General features: G+C 38.2%; 2 protein-coding genes across 2 annotated transcripts in view; both read left to right on the plus strand.

The window, feature by feature from the left end:
• Window positions 1-543: 543 nt before the first annotated feature.
• On the plus strand, window positions 544-11,189 carry LOC123766483 (GEL complex subunit OPTI). Its single transcript, XM_045755653.2, has 4 exons — window positions 544-781; window positions 2,583-2,686; window positions 7,451-7,580; window positions 9,798-11,189. Exons 1-4 carry the CDS (start codon window positions 671-673, stop codon window positions 9,837-9,839), a joined length of 387 nt encoding a protein of 128 aa, XP_045611609.1. The 5' UTR covers window positions 544-670; the 3' UTR covers window positions 9,840-11,189.
• Window positions 11,190-17,992: 6,803 nt separating this feature from the next.
• Window positions 17,993-18,284, plus strand: part of LOC123766484 (facilitated trehalose transporter Tret1) — a 30,997-nt gene continuing 30,705 nt past the window's right edge. Inside the window, exon 1 of the mRNA XM_045755654.2 lies at window positions 17,993-18,049. The gene's annotated coding sequence lies outside the window, so the exon portion shown is untranslated. The remainder of the gene's footprint in view (window positions 18,050-18,284) is intronic.

Below are 18,284 nucleotides of genomic sequence, written 5' to 3' on the forward strand. Positions count from 1 at the left end.
TTGACCTCGCTCAGTTTGCATTGAAAATATACAGCTTACCAATCAGTAATGCCCTGATTGAACGGGTATTTTCGAGAGTAACATCTGTGAAAACTAAACTGAGAAATAGAATGGGACTGGAGCTTTTGACATCAATATTGAGAATCAAAACATATTTTGAAGAAAACGGAACTTGTTGCTCATCATTTGAACCACCCATGTCAATGCTTAAATATGAGTCTGCAATATACAAGAATGAGGTCGTGGATGCAGACGAAGAAGATTTTCTTGATAATCTTCAATTGTGAAGACGTGGAAGGACTCCACACCCATTATGCATTATGCAGCAAATATTGGTAAGTTATCCTATTATCACATATATACATGTATTGCTAATATTAATAGAACTAATAAATCGTGTAGTGTATTCTATGTATCAAAATACATTACTCTGAAAACCGTATCAGTCGCTAAACAAAATATTGGGCTACTTTAAATACAAATTTGCGACTTTTAGACCTTCAGCTCGCTACTTGGAGCAACTGAGATCTGGCAACCCTGCGGTTGGTGCGTCAGAAGTGTTCACCACCTCAACATCAGCCGTGAAGGCAGGGCTGCGAGATATTACTTGGCTTCCCTTTATACCTAGATCACCTGCTGCTGTGTAAAATCCCATTTATAACAAATTATCATGGCGACGAAAACCAAATCAAGTAATGAGAAGAATGGAGTGGGGAAGAGCCCGTGTGTGGGGTCAGTATTAAACAGAGCCCTGACTAGCAACTCTCAGTGGCCAGACAAGGTGAGGAAGGGCCACCTGGTGCCACTGTGGGGCCATACTTATTCATATCACTAAGTGTATAAGTATGGCTTGGTGCCTTATTTTGATAATTACTTAAGTGTACAAGTAAAAAAAAGAAAAAGGGCCTGTAAGCACATTCAAAATTATATTTGTTTTGAAATTCAGTTTTAAGCAGAATCTTCTAAATTTCCATGAGTTTGAGAGATTTCTATTTTTTTATACAGGCTGCTTCGTCGGTAAACTTTAATTTTAATTATATATTATGGCTTTTGTATTTTGTAAAATCTGTACACACATAAAACACATATGTTCACACAACATATTTCAAGAGTTAGAGTACCTTCTAAATCTGGAAATCATAAGTAAAGTAAATTTTATTGAGGAAAGTACATACATAGTTGATTCACATACATAATGTTGGATTTATAGATAGAGCTAGTACATACAATAGCTAAAGCCACTACTGTAGTACGCATAGCATTTTGGGGTTGTAGAGAGCAATTTGTATCAGTTTTGAGGGTACCATGATTTCCCCATTTCCAACTTTCTCCTAATTCACCAAAAATACCATGGCTAACAGCAGGAGTGGGTTGGACGAAGAAATAACCTATTGGGATACACTGCAAGATACCCCATGATGTGTGTTGTATTAAGAAATAAAGTCTCTAGTGTAATAAAAGGTGCCAAGTAAAAAGGGTACTTTAGGATACCTTTATTACTCAGCTGCTTTAGAAGAAAAATCTACAGTGGACTCTACCCTAAGACTGCCTCATATCCAGTTCATATCTGACCACCCACAGCAAAGCTGCTGTTACATCCGCACTTATATTTTTCGGACCATTTTCGGCCAGCCTACCAACCTACAACAAATAGCCAGGATGGAATTCCACCATTGCATCCAGATTTCCAGTATATTTCTTTTCAAGAGGGTGTTCACTGTACTTAAATTTTGTAGCACTTATGGGCATCACATACTTGATTTGTTATTTTTTTTTATTTATATATTCAAGAGTTCTTACATTCTTGTAGAGCCACTATCACGCATAGCATTTCGGGCAGGTCCTTATTCCTAATTTTCCCTGGAATACTACCCTCCAAATCGTTTAACAAGCAGGTACCTATTCACTGCTGGGTGAACAGAGGCATACAGCTAAGGATTGACGCCTGATCACTCCTTCCCGGCCGGGATACGAACCCAGGCCAAATCGCTCGTGAAGTGCTGGGCGAGAGACTATTCATGGGAAGTAGAATTAGCCAAACATTAGAAAATAACATATCTCATCAACTGTTGTCTTTATAATCCGTGCTGGCTGGAATGTTACTTGTTTACAGTACTGTACCACCCCATATTTAGTTTTCCACAAACAGCAGAATGAATTGTGTTGTAATGCTGTATTGTGTTTTTATACATTATGGAACTGTTAGGTCACCTGTTTGAGGCATCTCTCAAAGTCAGTGTTAAGTCAACCTTGACATACACACAGAGTTTCATTTTATATACAGTAATTTATTGTTTTCAAAATTATTATTTTTTGTATCTGAAACCTATTCCTCTTTTTTCCTATTAAGACCTTAAGAGCAGTATTCCAGTTTACTATTTATGGGTGCTTCATTGACAAATCCCTTGCAACCAGCGAGGGCCTGTGGTACTGTCCTCGTCCTACTGTACTGTACTAATTTTACTGTACTAATTGTACTGTACTGTACAATTCTCTCAATTTACACTTATTTTTATTTTTTATTCATCAGTGTAAGATGAATTCATAAATGACAATAATTTATTCTTGTAATGTGTCCACAGGATGAATTCTTGGATGTAATATACTGGGGTCGACAAGTCTTGGGGATAGTGTTGGGGCTTGTGTGGGGCTTTATTCCACTCAAAGGCTTCATTGGTCTATTTCTGTAAGTATTATTGCATAATTTGTAGTATGTACAGTAGTGTATATCTTACATAAAATAATTTGTTTTCAATAGTAACATTAAATAATATTACAGTATTATTATAATTTTGTTTAATTATGCCTAACCAGGTATTATTATGTGGAAAGTTTGTTTTATTTTAAAATATTAAAATAATTTTATTATATTTTATCTGGGTAATCCCAATCAATCCTATCCTATCCCACTGCAATCATACAAACTAGTGGTTAGAATCTGCTACACTCAAAGTGAGATCAGTACTCTGCACAAGGTATGATGAAGGACGTTTTAAACCATGCTCATTTTGGTCACAGTGGTGCTAGGAAGACACCGGAGCATATCCAAGCCAGAACTGAATGTAATTAATAAAAGTGGTTTACACAAGCTCAACACCTTTCCCAGGTCTTCGTAACACAGATTACCAAGCCGAATCCTGGCTACCTTATTTCATTCTAGATCACTGTCCAATATTGCCACCAGATGGTAGCACCAATACAACAAAGCAACCCAGCTCTGCCATACCACATTCATCCTGAATCCTAGGCCCTCCTAATCCTTGTTGGGGGGGGCCTGACGTCTGGACAGCGCTTCGGATTCGTAGTCCTGAGGTTCCGGGTTCAATCCCCGGTGGAGGCAGAAACAAATGGGCAGAGTTTCTTTCACCCTGATACCCTTGTTACCTAGCAGTAAATAGGTACCTGGGAGTTAGACAGCTGCTACGGCTGCTTCCTGGGGGTGTGTAACAAAAAGGAGGCCTGGTCGAGGACCGGGCCGCGGGGACGCTAAGCCCTGAAATCATCTCAAGATAACCTCAAGATAGGCTAAGAGAAGGCTAGGCTATACTAGGCTAACTAGTGAAATAGAAAAGGAAGGCCACGAGTGGTAGCAGCTGAGTGTACTGCTCAGGAAAGCACTTCATATACAGAATAGAGCAGTAATGTATACTAAAAAAATAGATTTCTGAGCTACTCATTAGAGAGCAACTCTGGTTGTTCTCTAATGCAAGTGTGTATTGGCAGAAGTCACCCTAACTACAATAAGGGTAAAGCTCACCTGGTGTGCAGAGTAGTGTGAACAGAAGGTACCAGGGTAGAAGTCACTGATGGGAGAGCCACTGCACCTTTAGTACCTGACCTCCACCTGAGAAGAAGCGAGTCATCATGATAAGACCATATCTAAACATAGTTGGAGATTGACCTCCAAATACCTCCATGATCATTAGTCTGCCATAGGCTTAATAGGCTGTATATTTGAATACTAACCATATTTTTACATTCATAACTAATTCTTTAAATTAATATTTTTCTTGCAGATGAACATTAGGCCTAAATCCAAACATTGAAAGTGAAAATAATAATTTTGGTTTGGCAATCAGGTTGGGAGTGGTGGGGTCGGGCGAGACTGCACTTAAGACATACAGTAATTATATAAAATTTAGGGCATACCTTGTTAAACAGGGTCATTATGCAAATTGAATATATAGTACTGTACTCCCCCACCCACATGGACACACACACTTCTTTTTGATTTATAAGATGAGATTCCAGTAAATGTAGTGTACAGAATTTTTAGTCCAAAAACATCAATAACTTTCTTAGTGTCTAGAGACTGGAGATTTACATTATAATCTTGCATTCATTCAGGTTTGGTGCAGTAGGAATGCCTTTATCTTAATCAATCCATGCATCTATTTTGGCTTCAAGATTATTTTTGTAATTCCTCTCTTTAGTTCCAGAGTTGTTACTTACATAGATAAGGAGTTATCTTATTCTTTCTCAGAGTTTGCCAAGTTTCTTGGCAACAAATCCCCCAAACTTTCTGGTCTTCCCTCTCAATGAAAGACAAGAGGAAGATTTTCATCATGCTTCAGGGTTAATTGTTTTAATAAGCCCATGCTTGTGCACTACACCATCCAGATTACCTTGTTATGAAGGTTTTATTATTTATTCACGTTACCCTTTTGTTAAATAGAAGGTGGCTGGCATTGTCATTTTGTTATAGATCAAGTTTTTAATGGATCAAGGAAGTTGTTTGAGGGGACCAATACATAATAAACGTACAATATTGCAATTGATTAGCTTAACCTCACGTGGACAAGAACTGTTATCAAGAATTAGAGAAAGTTGAATGTTCAACCTAATAAAGGCATTTCAATTTAATGAAAATATTAGGAAATGTGGTTTAATGTTACAAAATATTGAGTGAATTTTTTATACTATTTCTACTTATAAGATGTAGTATGGACCAAGCAACAAAGGAAGACTAAATACTCTATGTACAAAGTGCTGTTGTATCGGGAAGAGGTTTCCAGACAAGAGAGATTGTATGTTATGGGCAGGATTTACTGAAAGCTGCACATTTCCTCTACAGTATATCTATTTGTACTTGTACGAGACATTGGAATAAACCTTAAATGCAAATTTAAATTATTGAAATGTGTAGGTAGGGATTGATGAATTAGATAAATGGATGAAGTGAGTAGCACTATAATTTGTGGAGCTGGTACGTAGCAAAATAGTTGAATGCAAATTGGTATACTACAGTACAGTACTGTATGTGAAAATGTGTATAAAAAGATGCACAAGTATAGATGGTTTTGTAGAGTATTAATATGAAGATTAAGGATTTATACAGTACAGTATTTGCAATACTTGTATTATGAACTGCCCTTCAATATAATTATAGAACACTACTAAATATAATATTATGGACTTGTCATACAAAATTAATTTTCAGACAATATTAATGTAAAATTTAATTAATAAAACTGAACGTGAGAGGGAGGCTTTCTGTAACTAAACCTTAAGCTTTAGTTGTCAAATATTTTGACAAATTTTCAGCAATTCTTTACTGTAGTAATTCCATTCACCTGGGCTCTAGGAGACTCGAACCGTGGACCCCACATGTGTGAGGCCGAAACTCTATCGATGCCTCATTTATTACCAAAAAATTATTGTTTGCCGGCGTTAAAGACGCACCCTCGCATAAGACGCACCCCTATTTTTCAAGGATAATTTGTGGAAAAGCTATTTTAGTATGTTTCATCATACATTTATTGAAAGACGTTTTAAAGTGGTTTTTGTACCCCCAACTCTTACCTCCTCTTAGATCAGCTGTATAGTTGTTTATATTTTAGGCAAGAGAATTGCTATACAGGATGTGATGTTTTGTGTTACCTCGACATGTCACCAGGGCAGCACACCCAGTGGTGGCGCACCATTTTTCCTTCACAGGTTTCACTACTGCTGTTATGCAGCGTGTAGTCAGAGCTAGTTAGTCACAACCAGTTAGAGGCAGCCATGGTCAAGTCACAGGCAGGCATTCACAGTTAGTCATAATCAAAGGTAGTTAGGCATTCACAGTTGTGGTAGCAATCAATCACAGTTTGTAAACATGTGTTGTTTACAGAACACCAAGGCCACCATCTGGTAGAAAGGAAGCCGAGAATCTGAACCGTATTAATCCATCCCATACCAATTGTCTAGACGCAGCTGGAGGTGTGGGGGATATTTATGGGAGGGTTCAGTATGGGGATTGGGGGGGGGGGTTTAGGATGTAGCAGGGATTGGGGAGCTGAGGGGTGGATCAGGCATGACCACAGTCAGTCTGCCTGTCACTCTGCCAGTCAAACCCAGAATAACCAACCTGCCCAAACCAACACAAAGCCAGCCCTTTCCGAACCTAACGCCCACCCGCCTGAATAGCCGCCTGCCCGCCCAAACCCACCCAGCCCGTCTGAAAAGCCAGCGCATCCACCAACCAACCTATCCCACCACAAAACCCACCCACCCTGCCTGCCCACCAGTCAGCCACCAATCCATCCATCCAAACTCACCCAGCCAGTCTACCTACCTGCCCAGCCAGCCAGCCCACCTGCCCATGATTTATACCCACCCCAATATACATACCACAAATCCAAATTTCCAGCCAGCCACAAATCCATCCAATTACCTACCAATCCAACCACCTGCCCACCCAGCCAGCCTGCTCCCCCACCCCCCCTGTCAGTCAACCACCAATCCATCCATCCACCCACCCATCTGCTAACCCTGCCTGCCTTCCTGCCCAAAGTCAGCCACCTTTATTCCTTCCCACCCACCCTTCCAGCCATCAACCCTGTCTGCCCGCCTGTCTATTCCTCACCAGTCCATCTACCCCACCCATTTGCCAGTCAGCGACCAATCCATCCATCCATCCATCCACCCACCCTGCCTGCCCACTAGCCAGCCAGTCCACCTGCCCGCCCACTAGCCAGCCAGTTCACCTGTTTGCCCACTAGCCAGCCAGTTCACCTGCCCATCCCCACTCCAGCCTGCCAGCCAGCCAGTTACCCAACACAGTATTAGTAACAGTATTAGTAACACAATTTACTTTAATAATTTGGCTTGTTTTCAATATTTTATTAGCAAAAATGTTTGTGCCTAGCGTTACCCAGTATGCTCACCCTGCTCCCTAGCTTACGGCGCTCGGTCTCACATCCGTAATACAGCCTCATTAGATGGAGGGTAATTTTTTATACATTTAAAAATTAAAAAAACAGAGCATCTTGTATGCCGGCAAATACGGTATGCTTGGGCGAATGCGATGTTTATTTCCACGAAAGTGTGGATGACAATTTTACTGTAGTAATATTTTAAATGTTCTTTAGTGTGCTATATCATTCAAGAGTTTTGGCATACCAAGTCCACTCTGTTTCTCATTGAACACTGCACCTCATTATGATTTATAAAGCTGATTTATTGACAGGTTTTGTGTGATTAATGCTGCCCTAATATACTTCTATGCATCAAGTTTCCAAGGTGTTGATGAAGAAGAATTTGGAGGAATGTGGGAACTTACTAAAGAAGGCTTTGTCACATCATTTGCTGGTTTTTTGGTAAGTGATATACTGTATACCCTAAAATATGCATTTTTTCCTAGAATCTGCATGATATACAGTAAACTGTTTTATTATGTATCTTTTACATGTAGATAATAGACCATTTGTCAGATTACATATTGAAACACTACAAAAAGATGTACAAAGCCCACATGCTACCACAGTAACATTAAGTGCTGTATTTATAGTTGAATTGAACTATCAGGGGAAAGCACCAAGCCATTAAAACTATATAGCACTTGGAAGGGATCAGGATAAGGATTTGGGATGGGACGGGGATGCAGGAATGGTGGATACCATTGTGAATACAGTATTAGTTTGTAAGTTTTTTTTTTTTTTTTTTTTTACCCCACTGCATCACCAGTTGGTGCACTGTTTTAATTTGTATTTATTTATTTATTTATTTATAAGCATGTGCTTATCTTCCATTTTTGTTTCTTTTCAACATTCCCTCTTATGTATGCTTGCTGAGGCAACCATCAGCACAGTACACATTTTGTTTAAAATGTGAACTGTGCTTGAATTTGAGTGATATATATGAAAACACTCACTTTACATGAGTATTGAACCCACTGACTGGGGCCATCCCTTCATCCGAGACAGTGTTGCCTTAACTGATCGTGCCACATTATTCTGTATATTGACTAAACACCTATTCTTTGGGTGTTTTGTCAAAGTTACTCAGACTATTTGATGGATAATCTTTGAGGGCTGAATTCACAAAAATACATTGTTCATCATTCATGCTTTAATGATAAAGCATGAATGATGCTTTATCATTCATGCCTCCCTACCCTATTTTCCTGTCATAGGGTAAGGAGGCATCAGCCTGTGGAAAAAATGGGTAAAATGTAGTTGAAAAGAAAAATAGGCTGATTTTTGCCAACATGAACAGGAGTTTCAACCCAAAAATTTAGTTTCTAAAAATTAAAAAAAAATGTTGAGAACTTAATTTTGGCTGAAGGCAGGTTTATTGGTACAGTAATTAACATTTGGTAATCAAGAATGCAAAATGGTCTTGGAAAATAAATTATAATCCCCAAAATAATCAGGAGAAAAGGCTAAAATAGTTATGAAACAAATTTTAATACATCCTAGTTTTTTTTTTTCAGATAACGAAATTTGTATGGTTTTATTGTCATGATAGGCTTGAATTTCCTTGTACACTATAAGATATTGATAAATTTATATAAAGTTTAAAATTGAATGGTAAATGTATGGTTAAATGGTCAGGACACCATGCAGATGATCATGTGATTGGATTTATCCCTGCAAAAAAAAAAATGCGATTGGAGAAATGTTATGAGAATGGACTGTCTTTGCATATTCATGTGCCTGTATGGTTTGGTATTAAATGAGGTTAAATGTGCATAAGTCTTGAATGTCAGAGTAATTTGTAAAAATAAAAGGGAATTAGTCTGTCCAAGTTAGGGATGGTTCTATTGGAAGGGTAAATGAAAGAGTTACAAAAATGCAAGGTAAAATAGGGAAGAATCAGGTGAATGATTACAGTGATAATTGTATTGTATTGTATTGAGGATAGGATGTTATTTTGACACTTATGTAATAATGCACTGTACTTTTTATGCAAACTTTCCCAGTTATAAATGTACAACCATTTATGAATAAAGTTTTTGATTTGACCACAGGTAGTTAAAACAGTAGAAGCAGAAAAAGAGGGTTCACAAGCTTAATACAGAGTTTATATTAACATGTCTTGACCTGGTGATATATTTCAGTGTGCTAGCTTGTTACTAAAGTCATTTTATCCAGACACTAAACTAAACAGTTGAGGCACACAAGGATTGTAAATCCAGTGTTGTATCTGGACTACTGTTGCACTGAGATACATTTGAGGAATACATTACTGCACTTGAATTATTTTAAGGTGTTAACTAGTATTTATGATCAGAGTACTGTAATAAACATTAACATATGGCTGAGTTGAACAGGTTCAAAGTGCAGGTATTACAGCGTGGCTGTAATACCTGTATCCACCTGCCCAAACAACTTTTTTATTTTAGATGGGTACTTTATTGGCTTTTAAATCCAATTGAAAGTCATATCTTGGATATGCAGTTCAAAGGCATATAAATGCATGTAATTTAGGATACTAATGGAATTGAGATAAACTTATCTAAATGATTTTGCAGACTTTCCCTTCTATTAATATTTACTGTGTACTAATACATACTTTTTAATTCTTTATTGCAGGTTATGTGGATAATCCTGTATTCTGGGCTTCATTATGACTGACGGATCTAGTGTGTTACTATTATATTTGGACCACACGTCATCTTTATTTAGCGATAAAATTAACTGGGTTGAAAATGTCATTGAGTATGTGAAATAGGAATTACAGATATTTATATATATCACTTATCTTGTAAAAGATGATGATCATTATTAAAATCCATATTGGAGGTTGTTATTATATTTAATTCAAGTTCACAGTGTATAAAATAATTATTGACAAGTGTTATGTATCATATTTAATTTGTATGAAATCGAAAAGAAGTGGAAGGGTTTGTTTCATAGTATGCTTTCCTTTTCTTCGTTGTTTTATTATTTAATTATGTTACCTGTGATGGATATCAGTTAAATATTCATCTGTAATTGTATAGGTGAGATCTTCATCTGACTCATTGATAAAGGTTTTGTAGCCATGGATATTGAAGAAACTGAATTCATTAATATTGGTAAAGTCATTTTTGAATGTTGAATGTACTCATAATCAAATGCTAATTTTGACAATATAATTTATGGAACATGCCATCTTCATTAGGTAATAAGAATGTCAGTTACTGTATGAACATAATGATGTGTAACATGTGATAAACATTATAGTTTTTCTTCAAATATTCCAGTTGATTTATATCAACCTGTTAAATGAGTATTTGTTGATCTTGTCCATCATTAAGAAATGCTGTTTATTTAACTTTGCAAAATTAACTTGCAATGTTAAATAAACATTATAACATATTTGTATTGTATTTGTCTATGGCAAGAATGCTAATCCCCCCCCCCCTTAAATGTTTAAATATGTGATGAAGATATTCCATGGTACCTGATAATTATCCTTGTCCAGTATTTCTTTCTTCCACAAAATAGCATAACTTCAAGTTATGAATGCAAGAGGTGTACTTATGATGCAATACTACCATCTCAGTGGTGAAAGATAATTTGATATTCCAACATTGCATTAATCATATATCATCAAATGAAATACAGTAAAAGAAATTTTCATGTTCAGAGTAATATATTTAGTAATTTTTGTACATGCCATACCATATATTAAAGTATCTTCATAAAGTAATAGCATTTCATTATAAGTACTGTACAGTACATATCTGACCTCTCTTTAAATCCTTGTATCACAGTTTGCTTGTGTATTATAATTACTTGTGTATTATAATTACACGCAAGTGTCCGACATGTGAAGTATGTTTCGTGCATTAAGACAGTGTTGAGTGTTTGCATGTGGGTTCATCATTGACATTGTATTTTACAGATCCTGTAAGTTTTGGTTTCTTTCATAATTCATCTGGTTTACAAAAAAATAATTCTGTCCCATTTTTATGGAATAAAATATGGAAACATCCTTTTCTTTGTGGTATAAAATTATTGACCAAGGAGAATAACTTAAAATAAGTTACTATAAGGAGAGATTTGTTTACAAACAAAAAAGTAATAAAGTTTAGTTCCTGCTTTTGTACCATTCAATTAAAAAAAGTTTCACCATTATCCATAACGAAGAAATAATCAGGAACAATATAACCACAAATATTGCATACCAATATTAGTATGCATACTAATATGCATACCAGTTGACACTGAAGTCCAAACAAACCTTTAATACATGACATATACCATGTATAACAATTGTGAGCATGTATAACAATTACCTAGCATTTAGCGAACATGATACAAAAACTTAGTATTAACCAGAAAAGTTATGTAGTGGATTATGAGAACTTTCAAAACCAGAGATGCCACTCTAAATGCTTCTAATTTTCAAATCACTTGTATTGTTCTGCCTGGAATGCTTCTCTGTGCTCTCCTACCCATTCAAGATCACAAAAGTCCAAGAGATATCTGAAAAAGAAAGTATACAGAGACAGCCCATCCTTCTGTTTGGGTAGTACTTATAATAACGATGAGGGCCATAGAATATATACCGACGTACAACGACATTAGAACGTAGAAATCTGAACTATTGAGTTGGACAAACCGGAAAACTATATTTTTTTACTTGTGTTGCTTTGACAGACTAAACTAACCTCTCCTAACCTCCCTAGGCCTAATACACGATATCTGAGGCCTAATATAGTACATATGTGTGTTATACTAGGCATAGGAATATTTACGTTTGGGTTTTAGCTTTATCTATTTTAAAAGAATTCGTAACTAGTCAGTATACTACTATCTAAAAGCTAAGAACGTACGAATTCCGACCATTGACGATCATCACAATAGGTACTATCTAAACAGGAGGATGGGTTGCAACGTATGACTGCATGGACGCAATAAAATACCTAATTTAATGGGACTTTCAAAACACTCATTATGCACTCTGTCCCAACCACTTGGGCTGGACGGTAGAGCGACGGTCTCGCTTGATGCAAATCGGCGTTCAATCCCCGACCATCCAAGTGGTTAGGCACCATTCCTTCTCCCCCGTCCCATCCCAAGTCCTTATCCTGACCCCCTTCCCAGTGCTATATAGTCGTAATGGCTTGGCGCTTTCCCCTGGTAGTTCCCTTCCCTTCATTATGCATTCTGGAGCAGAAATGTATAGAGATCGCATAATATATATAGTACATGTAAGATACTCAAAGGTCATGTAGCCAATCTGCATAATTAAATAACTTGTTGGAGCAAAAGATGTGGTAGGAAGTGCAGAATTGACCCAATGAAGAGTAGAGGTAACATAACCACTATCATAGAACACTGTATGAACATCAAAGACCCATGACTTTTCAACCTTCTAGCAAATATAACATTCACAGAAAAAAAGGTTGAAAATTTAAAGATAATTAAATATATTCTAGTAGAACATATCGGATCAGCACTCGCTACTGAACTTGCAGGCTGCTGCAAGCAAATGAACAGTCTTACCTATCAAGTTGTCACTAAAAATGCCTGTAGAGCAGAAGAACTCACGATCGTGAGAACTTGTGAGTAGAAGAACTTGTGAGCTCGTGTGAACTTATGAGTAGAAGAACTCACAAGTTTGTGAGAGTAGAAGAACTCTCAAAACCGGCCACAGGCAAACCACAAGTAATTATATTTCTTCATTGGCAATTGTCCGCCATATCGGAAAAAACTTGAGTGCCCTAGTTTCTTTTTGAGTACATGTATGCCCAAGAACTGGCAAATCTTAACTTGTGCTAATGAGAAGAAAATTTGAATACTGTATTAATATCAAACGATGGAATAAGCGACTAACAGCAAAAAAGTGAAATTGAGAGAAAGTGCAGTAGTAACTGGTATGTCGAAGCCTAATCACCGACACGCGTAAGACATGTTACATCCAGCAAATATAGTACCACAATTGGCTAAATCGGTTATGAATAGTGCAACTTGTCCTCAGGGAGTTAATCCACTCCTGGTAATGGATTCGCAACGACTATATAATTACTGCTATTATCTACTCTCTCTATCCATGGTTAGGTTAGGTTAAGGTTACTTTAGATTATGGTTTGGTTTCTTTAGGTTTCATTACGTTAGGTTACTTTTTATTCTGTTTGGTTACGTTAATACGGTGTAATATTATCCAAAACGTTAAATATGGAATTCGAAAACCATTTAAGTTGTAACCTTGAATTTCGCTTATAGAAATCCTAATTCTTGAAAGAAAAGGTGTTCATCATACACTGTTTATAGTTTAAACCAACAATTTATAAAGCAATAAAGTTATTACTTGAGAATAATCCCTGATTAAGACAAAGGTTCACTTGCCAGTTAACAAGTAGACTATTACTGAAACTGTAATATGCTTTCAGACTATCACAAATATCTAGATAACTATCCAGGTGGTTTGAAGGGACAGTTAATTGCTCTTGGTAATAATTTGCTTCCATTGTGATTTTTACTGGTCGTGGTGCTAGTGGTGATCATATGCTAGTGTTGGTGATCATGGTGCAAACTGTAGTAGTGGAGATGAGAGCTGTCTTTGCGTGTTGTCAAGAGGAGCATCCATTCTACAAACCTATTAATACATAGAGCAAGAATTTCAGTCCAATTTGCATGGATGCTATCTCACACAGGTGTTGTCCAGCATGATGACACTGTCAGTGCAGCTAAAACTGCATGTAATAAGTTAGATCTAGGTCATCGGGTCCCAAACTCTTTACGGCCATATTACCCCTTTTTCACGAAACGTCCTTATTATATTAAATTAATGGCTCCTTATACTCAGTAATGACACCCTCTGGTATTATAACCTGTTAACTGCCTCAACTACATTTCCATGGCCCCAAGTTTGGGAACCAGTGATCTGGGCGCTTTAATCTGTGTTGTAAAAACCGTAGTATTCCAGGAAATTAGGGATGGCAGAAGACCAGTCACTGACATTCAAATGGCAGAAAGCATGAGTATAAAGAGTTATTTACCAAGGGATCACGCCACGGGGAAGACATCTCCCGTCACGCAGGGTGCAGTCGCACCTCCACAGATCTTCAGTGTCATCTACTGATATTGGTAATGGCTCAAAAGGGCCACCATTTACGGGCTATTCATGCCCGTGCCACCTTTTGGGTGGCTTAATCTTCATCAATTAATCAATCGGGATCACTATATATCTCTAGTGGTCTCAAGGAGGACAGGAAGCTGGCGGCTCGTCAAATGTTCCCCAACTTGTCCTAACGATTTTACCAGGCTGGATTTTGAAATTCAGCAGTTTTGGGAGTTAAGGCTTTGGCGGGTAGGCGGTTCTAGGGGTTTAATTCACACTCCTATGAGTGAAAAGGTATCTCATGTTCTGTCCAGTATTGTGGTCTGTTGAGCTTGAAACCGTTGCTCCTTGTTTCTGTAACATCTGACATTTTAAAGAAGTTGTTTGCATCAATATCCTTCAAATTGTTCTGTATTTTAAAAGGTTCGGTGAGATCACCCTTCTCATGTCTGGTTTGTAGTATTGTTAGTCCTGTGGCCCTCTACCGTTCCTGGTATGAGATAGGGAAGGGAACTATCAGGAAAAAGCGCCAAGCCATTACGACTATATAGCACTTGGAAGGGGTCAGGATAAGGATTTGGGATGGGACGGGGGAAAGGAATGGTGCCCAACCACTTGGACGGTCGGGGATTGAACACCGACCTTCATGAAGCGAGACCGTCGCTCTATTGTCCAGTTCAAGTGGTTGGGCGATGGGAGTCAAACTTAGTTTTAGAATTTATTTTCCTTTTATTATGGCGCTCCAGATACTTATAGTTTTTTATACAACTACCTTCTTTATCTTTAAATCAAAGTTTCGTTTTCTAGTTTAGTTCATTCATTATGCACCCCATACCCATCTTGTGGGCGGAAGTGGAAAGGGGTTACAGAGGCACATAATGGGCTCATGGACCGCAATTCATTTAGCTAAGCTACAATCTTGATGAGCCAGTTACAAAATTCAATATACGTCGTCACATCATCAATGGGTTCGAGATCGGCCACATATCGAATAATGCAAGACCTTGCATGTGGGGCATATCAGTGCACAACACAACTTTTTCAGCAGATCGACGAAGGAAAGGACCTTGTGGACGGTAGAGCGACGGTCTCGCTTCATGCAGATTTGCGTTCAATCGTCAACCGTCCAAGTGGTTGGGCACCATTCCTTTCCCCCCGTCCCATCCTAAATCCTTACCCTGAGCCCTTCCAAGTGCTGTATAGTCGTAATGGCTAAGCCCTTTATCCTGATAATTCCCTCCCACTTGTGCGACTTTCATTGGTTGATTCCAACTACAAGGTCCCTTCTTCATCGATCTGCTGCAGAAGTTGTGTTGTGCACTGATATGCCCCACATGCAAGGTCTTACATTATTCGATATTAAAAGACATTTGCCAGTCTTCTCACCACTTGTGGAATTCATATAGAGCTCTTTGTAAGGCCTCACTGCCATCGTCACTTCCTACTTTACAATATACCTTAAAATCAGATGCAAATTTGATGATGTGGTTTATAAGATTCTCATCACTGTAACTGTTGTATATGATAAAAAGGGTTGGCCACAAAATGGAACCTTGCGGTACCCCCACTCACCACATTTCTCCAGTCAAGCTCATTTCCGTTTAGGACGACCTTTTGCTTTCTTTGTTTTAAGCATTGTTTCATTCATTCTAGTATTCTAACATATATTCAGTGAGCTTGTACTTTCTTTGCCAGTCTTCCATGTGGTACCTTATCAAGTAAGTAATTATCAGAAGAACGCACCAACCCAGGGAGACACGGTACCTTATCAAAAGCTTCGGCGAAATCCATGTATACTACATCTACTGGAAGCCCTTCGTCTGAATACCTAGTTACCGTTTCCAAAAATGTAAACATGTTTATAAGGCAGGATTTATTTTTAAAACTATTTGCGAAGAAAGCCACGTTGCGCTGAGTTTACTAGATTGTTTGGTTGAAATGGTGAATGATCCCCCCCTAAGCATGCAAATATGCTAGGTCAAACTGATCGGACGGAAGTTTTCTGCATTTTTTTGAATAGGGGGCAACATCTGCACAGTTCCAATCTTGAGGAAATATAACTTGGTCCAAGGATTTTCTATAAAGGAGTTTTGGTGGAAGATATAGTTCATCTGCTAGTTTCTTGACGACTTTGGACTAAATTCCGTTCACATTTGTGGTTTTTGAATCTTTTAGTGTGTCAATACTTTTCTTGATTATATAGCATGTTATGGTAATATACCTTAATTCATACTTTTCACCTGCTTCAAACATTTGTGTGGGTATTGGACATCTAAACTAAGTGTGAACACTGATGTAAAGTATTCATTCAGGGGTTGGCTGCCCTTTTATCGTCAATTATAACTTGGTTAGTCACGTCTTTTAAGGGTCTTACTGAGTTTTTTGTTTTGGTTTGACTTCCTTTATGTTTTAGGTTTTCTTTCTTAGTTTTAATTTAGCTGAAGGAATTTTCTGGGTGGCTGAATTTAAGGCGCTTCTGTGTATCTCATAATCGATGTTGTTCTTCATTGATTTATGCCTACTCCAGAGGTTCCGCTTAGTTATTAGAGATGTAAAGGTAGTGAAAGAGGAGAAATGTGTAGGGAATGTAGTGAAAAATACAGAAGGTGGTAAAGAGTAATGTTGACCAGACCACACACTAGAAGGTGAAGGGACGACAACGTTTCGGTCCGTCCTGGACCATTCTCAAGTCGATTGTGTCAAACTTGATTGTGTCAAACACAATCGACTTGAGAATGGTCCAGGACGGACCGAAACGTCGTCGTCCCCTCACCTTCTAGTGTGTGGTCTGGTCATCATACTTTAGCCACGTTATTGTGACTCATCGCCTGCGTAAAGGGTAAGGAAGGTGGTGAAGGACAGGGAATATTGTTGTTGTTTAAGATTCGCTACCTGGAACAAAAAGTTTCAAGCAGCACGGGCTATGGTGAGCCCGTGATAGGGCAGGGAGGGTGGTGAAGAATAGGGAAGTCGTTGAATGGTAGGGAAGGTGTTGGAGGAAAAGGAAGATAATTAAGGGCAAGCAAGGTGAAGGTTAAGGTAGTGAAGGAATGGGGGAAACTGAGTAGTCAAGATGGTTACAATGTAGAAAATAATGTTTAGAGAAAGTTACAGAAATAATGATAGTGAGTAGGGAAGATGGTTACAGTAGTAGTAGTAACTATCGTATGTACGTAGTGAAGATGTAGTGCTAACACACCACTACATCGTAATATGTAGTGATGATGGTTACAGTGATGAAGGTCATGTGTAGTGATGATAGTGATGAAGGCAGTGTGTAGTGAAGATAGTTACAGTGATGAAGGTCATGTGTAGTGATGATAGTTAGTGATAAAGGCAGTGTGTAGTGAAGATAGTTAGTGATGAAGGCAGTGTGTAGTGAAGATAGTTACAGTGATGAAGGCAGTGTGTAGTGTAGATGGGGGGGGTGTCCGCCACCCAAGCAACGCTGGGTATCCCCCATTTATTGCTATTATATAAGCATATTTACATGAAACAAAAGAGATATATTTTTCCCTTGGCAACTGATATGGACAAAACTATTAACCATACTTGGATGATAAATAATGTGATATGTAATATATCAATCGTGACTATAATACGTACTAAGAGTACATGGTTTCGAAATGACTGCTGAAGGCTGTTTTCACAACACAATAAGCCATCATAAATATTTAAACACCCAATGATACTGCATCTGGCAACTTTGCAGCGTTGAGCAGGTGGGTTGCAGAAAGTTGAAGAAGCAAGCAGCAGCAGCAGCAGCAGTAGGTACGGAGCGGTGGTGCAGGTAAGACCCAGCCTAGTGCTCCTCAACGCCGTCTTTGATCAGGAACACAAGTTATTGTTTTAGATTCAGCTGCTCGAAACGTAAGTTCAGAGCAGCACGGCCTATGGTGAGCCCGTAGTGGACTTACCCGGCACAGGAGCCGGGCTGTAACTTGCCAGGAACACAGAAATCGACAACTTTTTTACATAATGGATTAGAGCAACATAATGCGAATAAACCTATAAAGCCAACAAGG

This window comes from Procambarus clarkii, chromosome 62, assembly GCF_040958095.1.
Source record: "Procambarus clarkii isolate CNS0578487 chromosome 62, FALCON_Pclarkii_2.0, whole genome shotgun sequence".
Lineage (NCBI taxonomy): Eukaryota > Metazoa > Arthropoda > Malacostraca > Decapoda > Cambaridae > Procambarus > Procambarus clarkii.

Coding starts and splice junctions, on each gene's coding strand:
- LOC123766483 (XM_045755653.2), top strand. CDS start 671: ATGGCGACGAAAACCAAATCAAGTAATGAGAAGAATGGAGTGGGGAAG. Junction 2,687..7,450: donor GGCTTCATTGGTCTATTTCT/GTAAGTATTATT, acceptor ATTTATTGACAG/GTTTTGTGTGATTAATGCTG. Junction 7,581..9,797: donor CATCATTTGCTGGTTTTTTG/GTAAGTGATATA, acceptor TCTTTATTGCAG/GTTATGTGGATAATCCTGTA.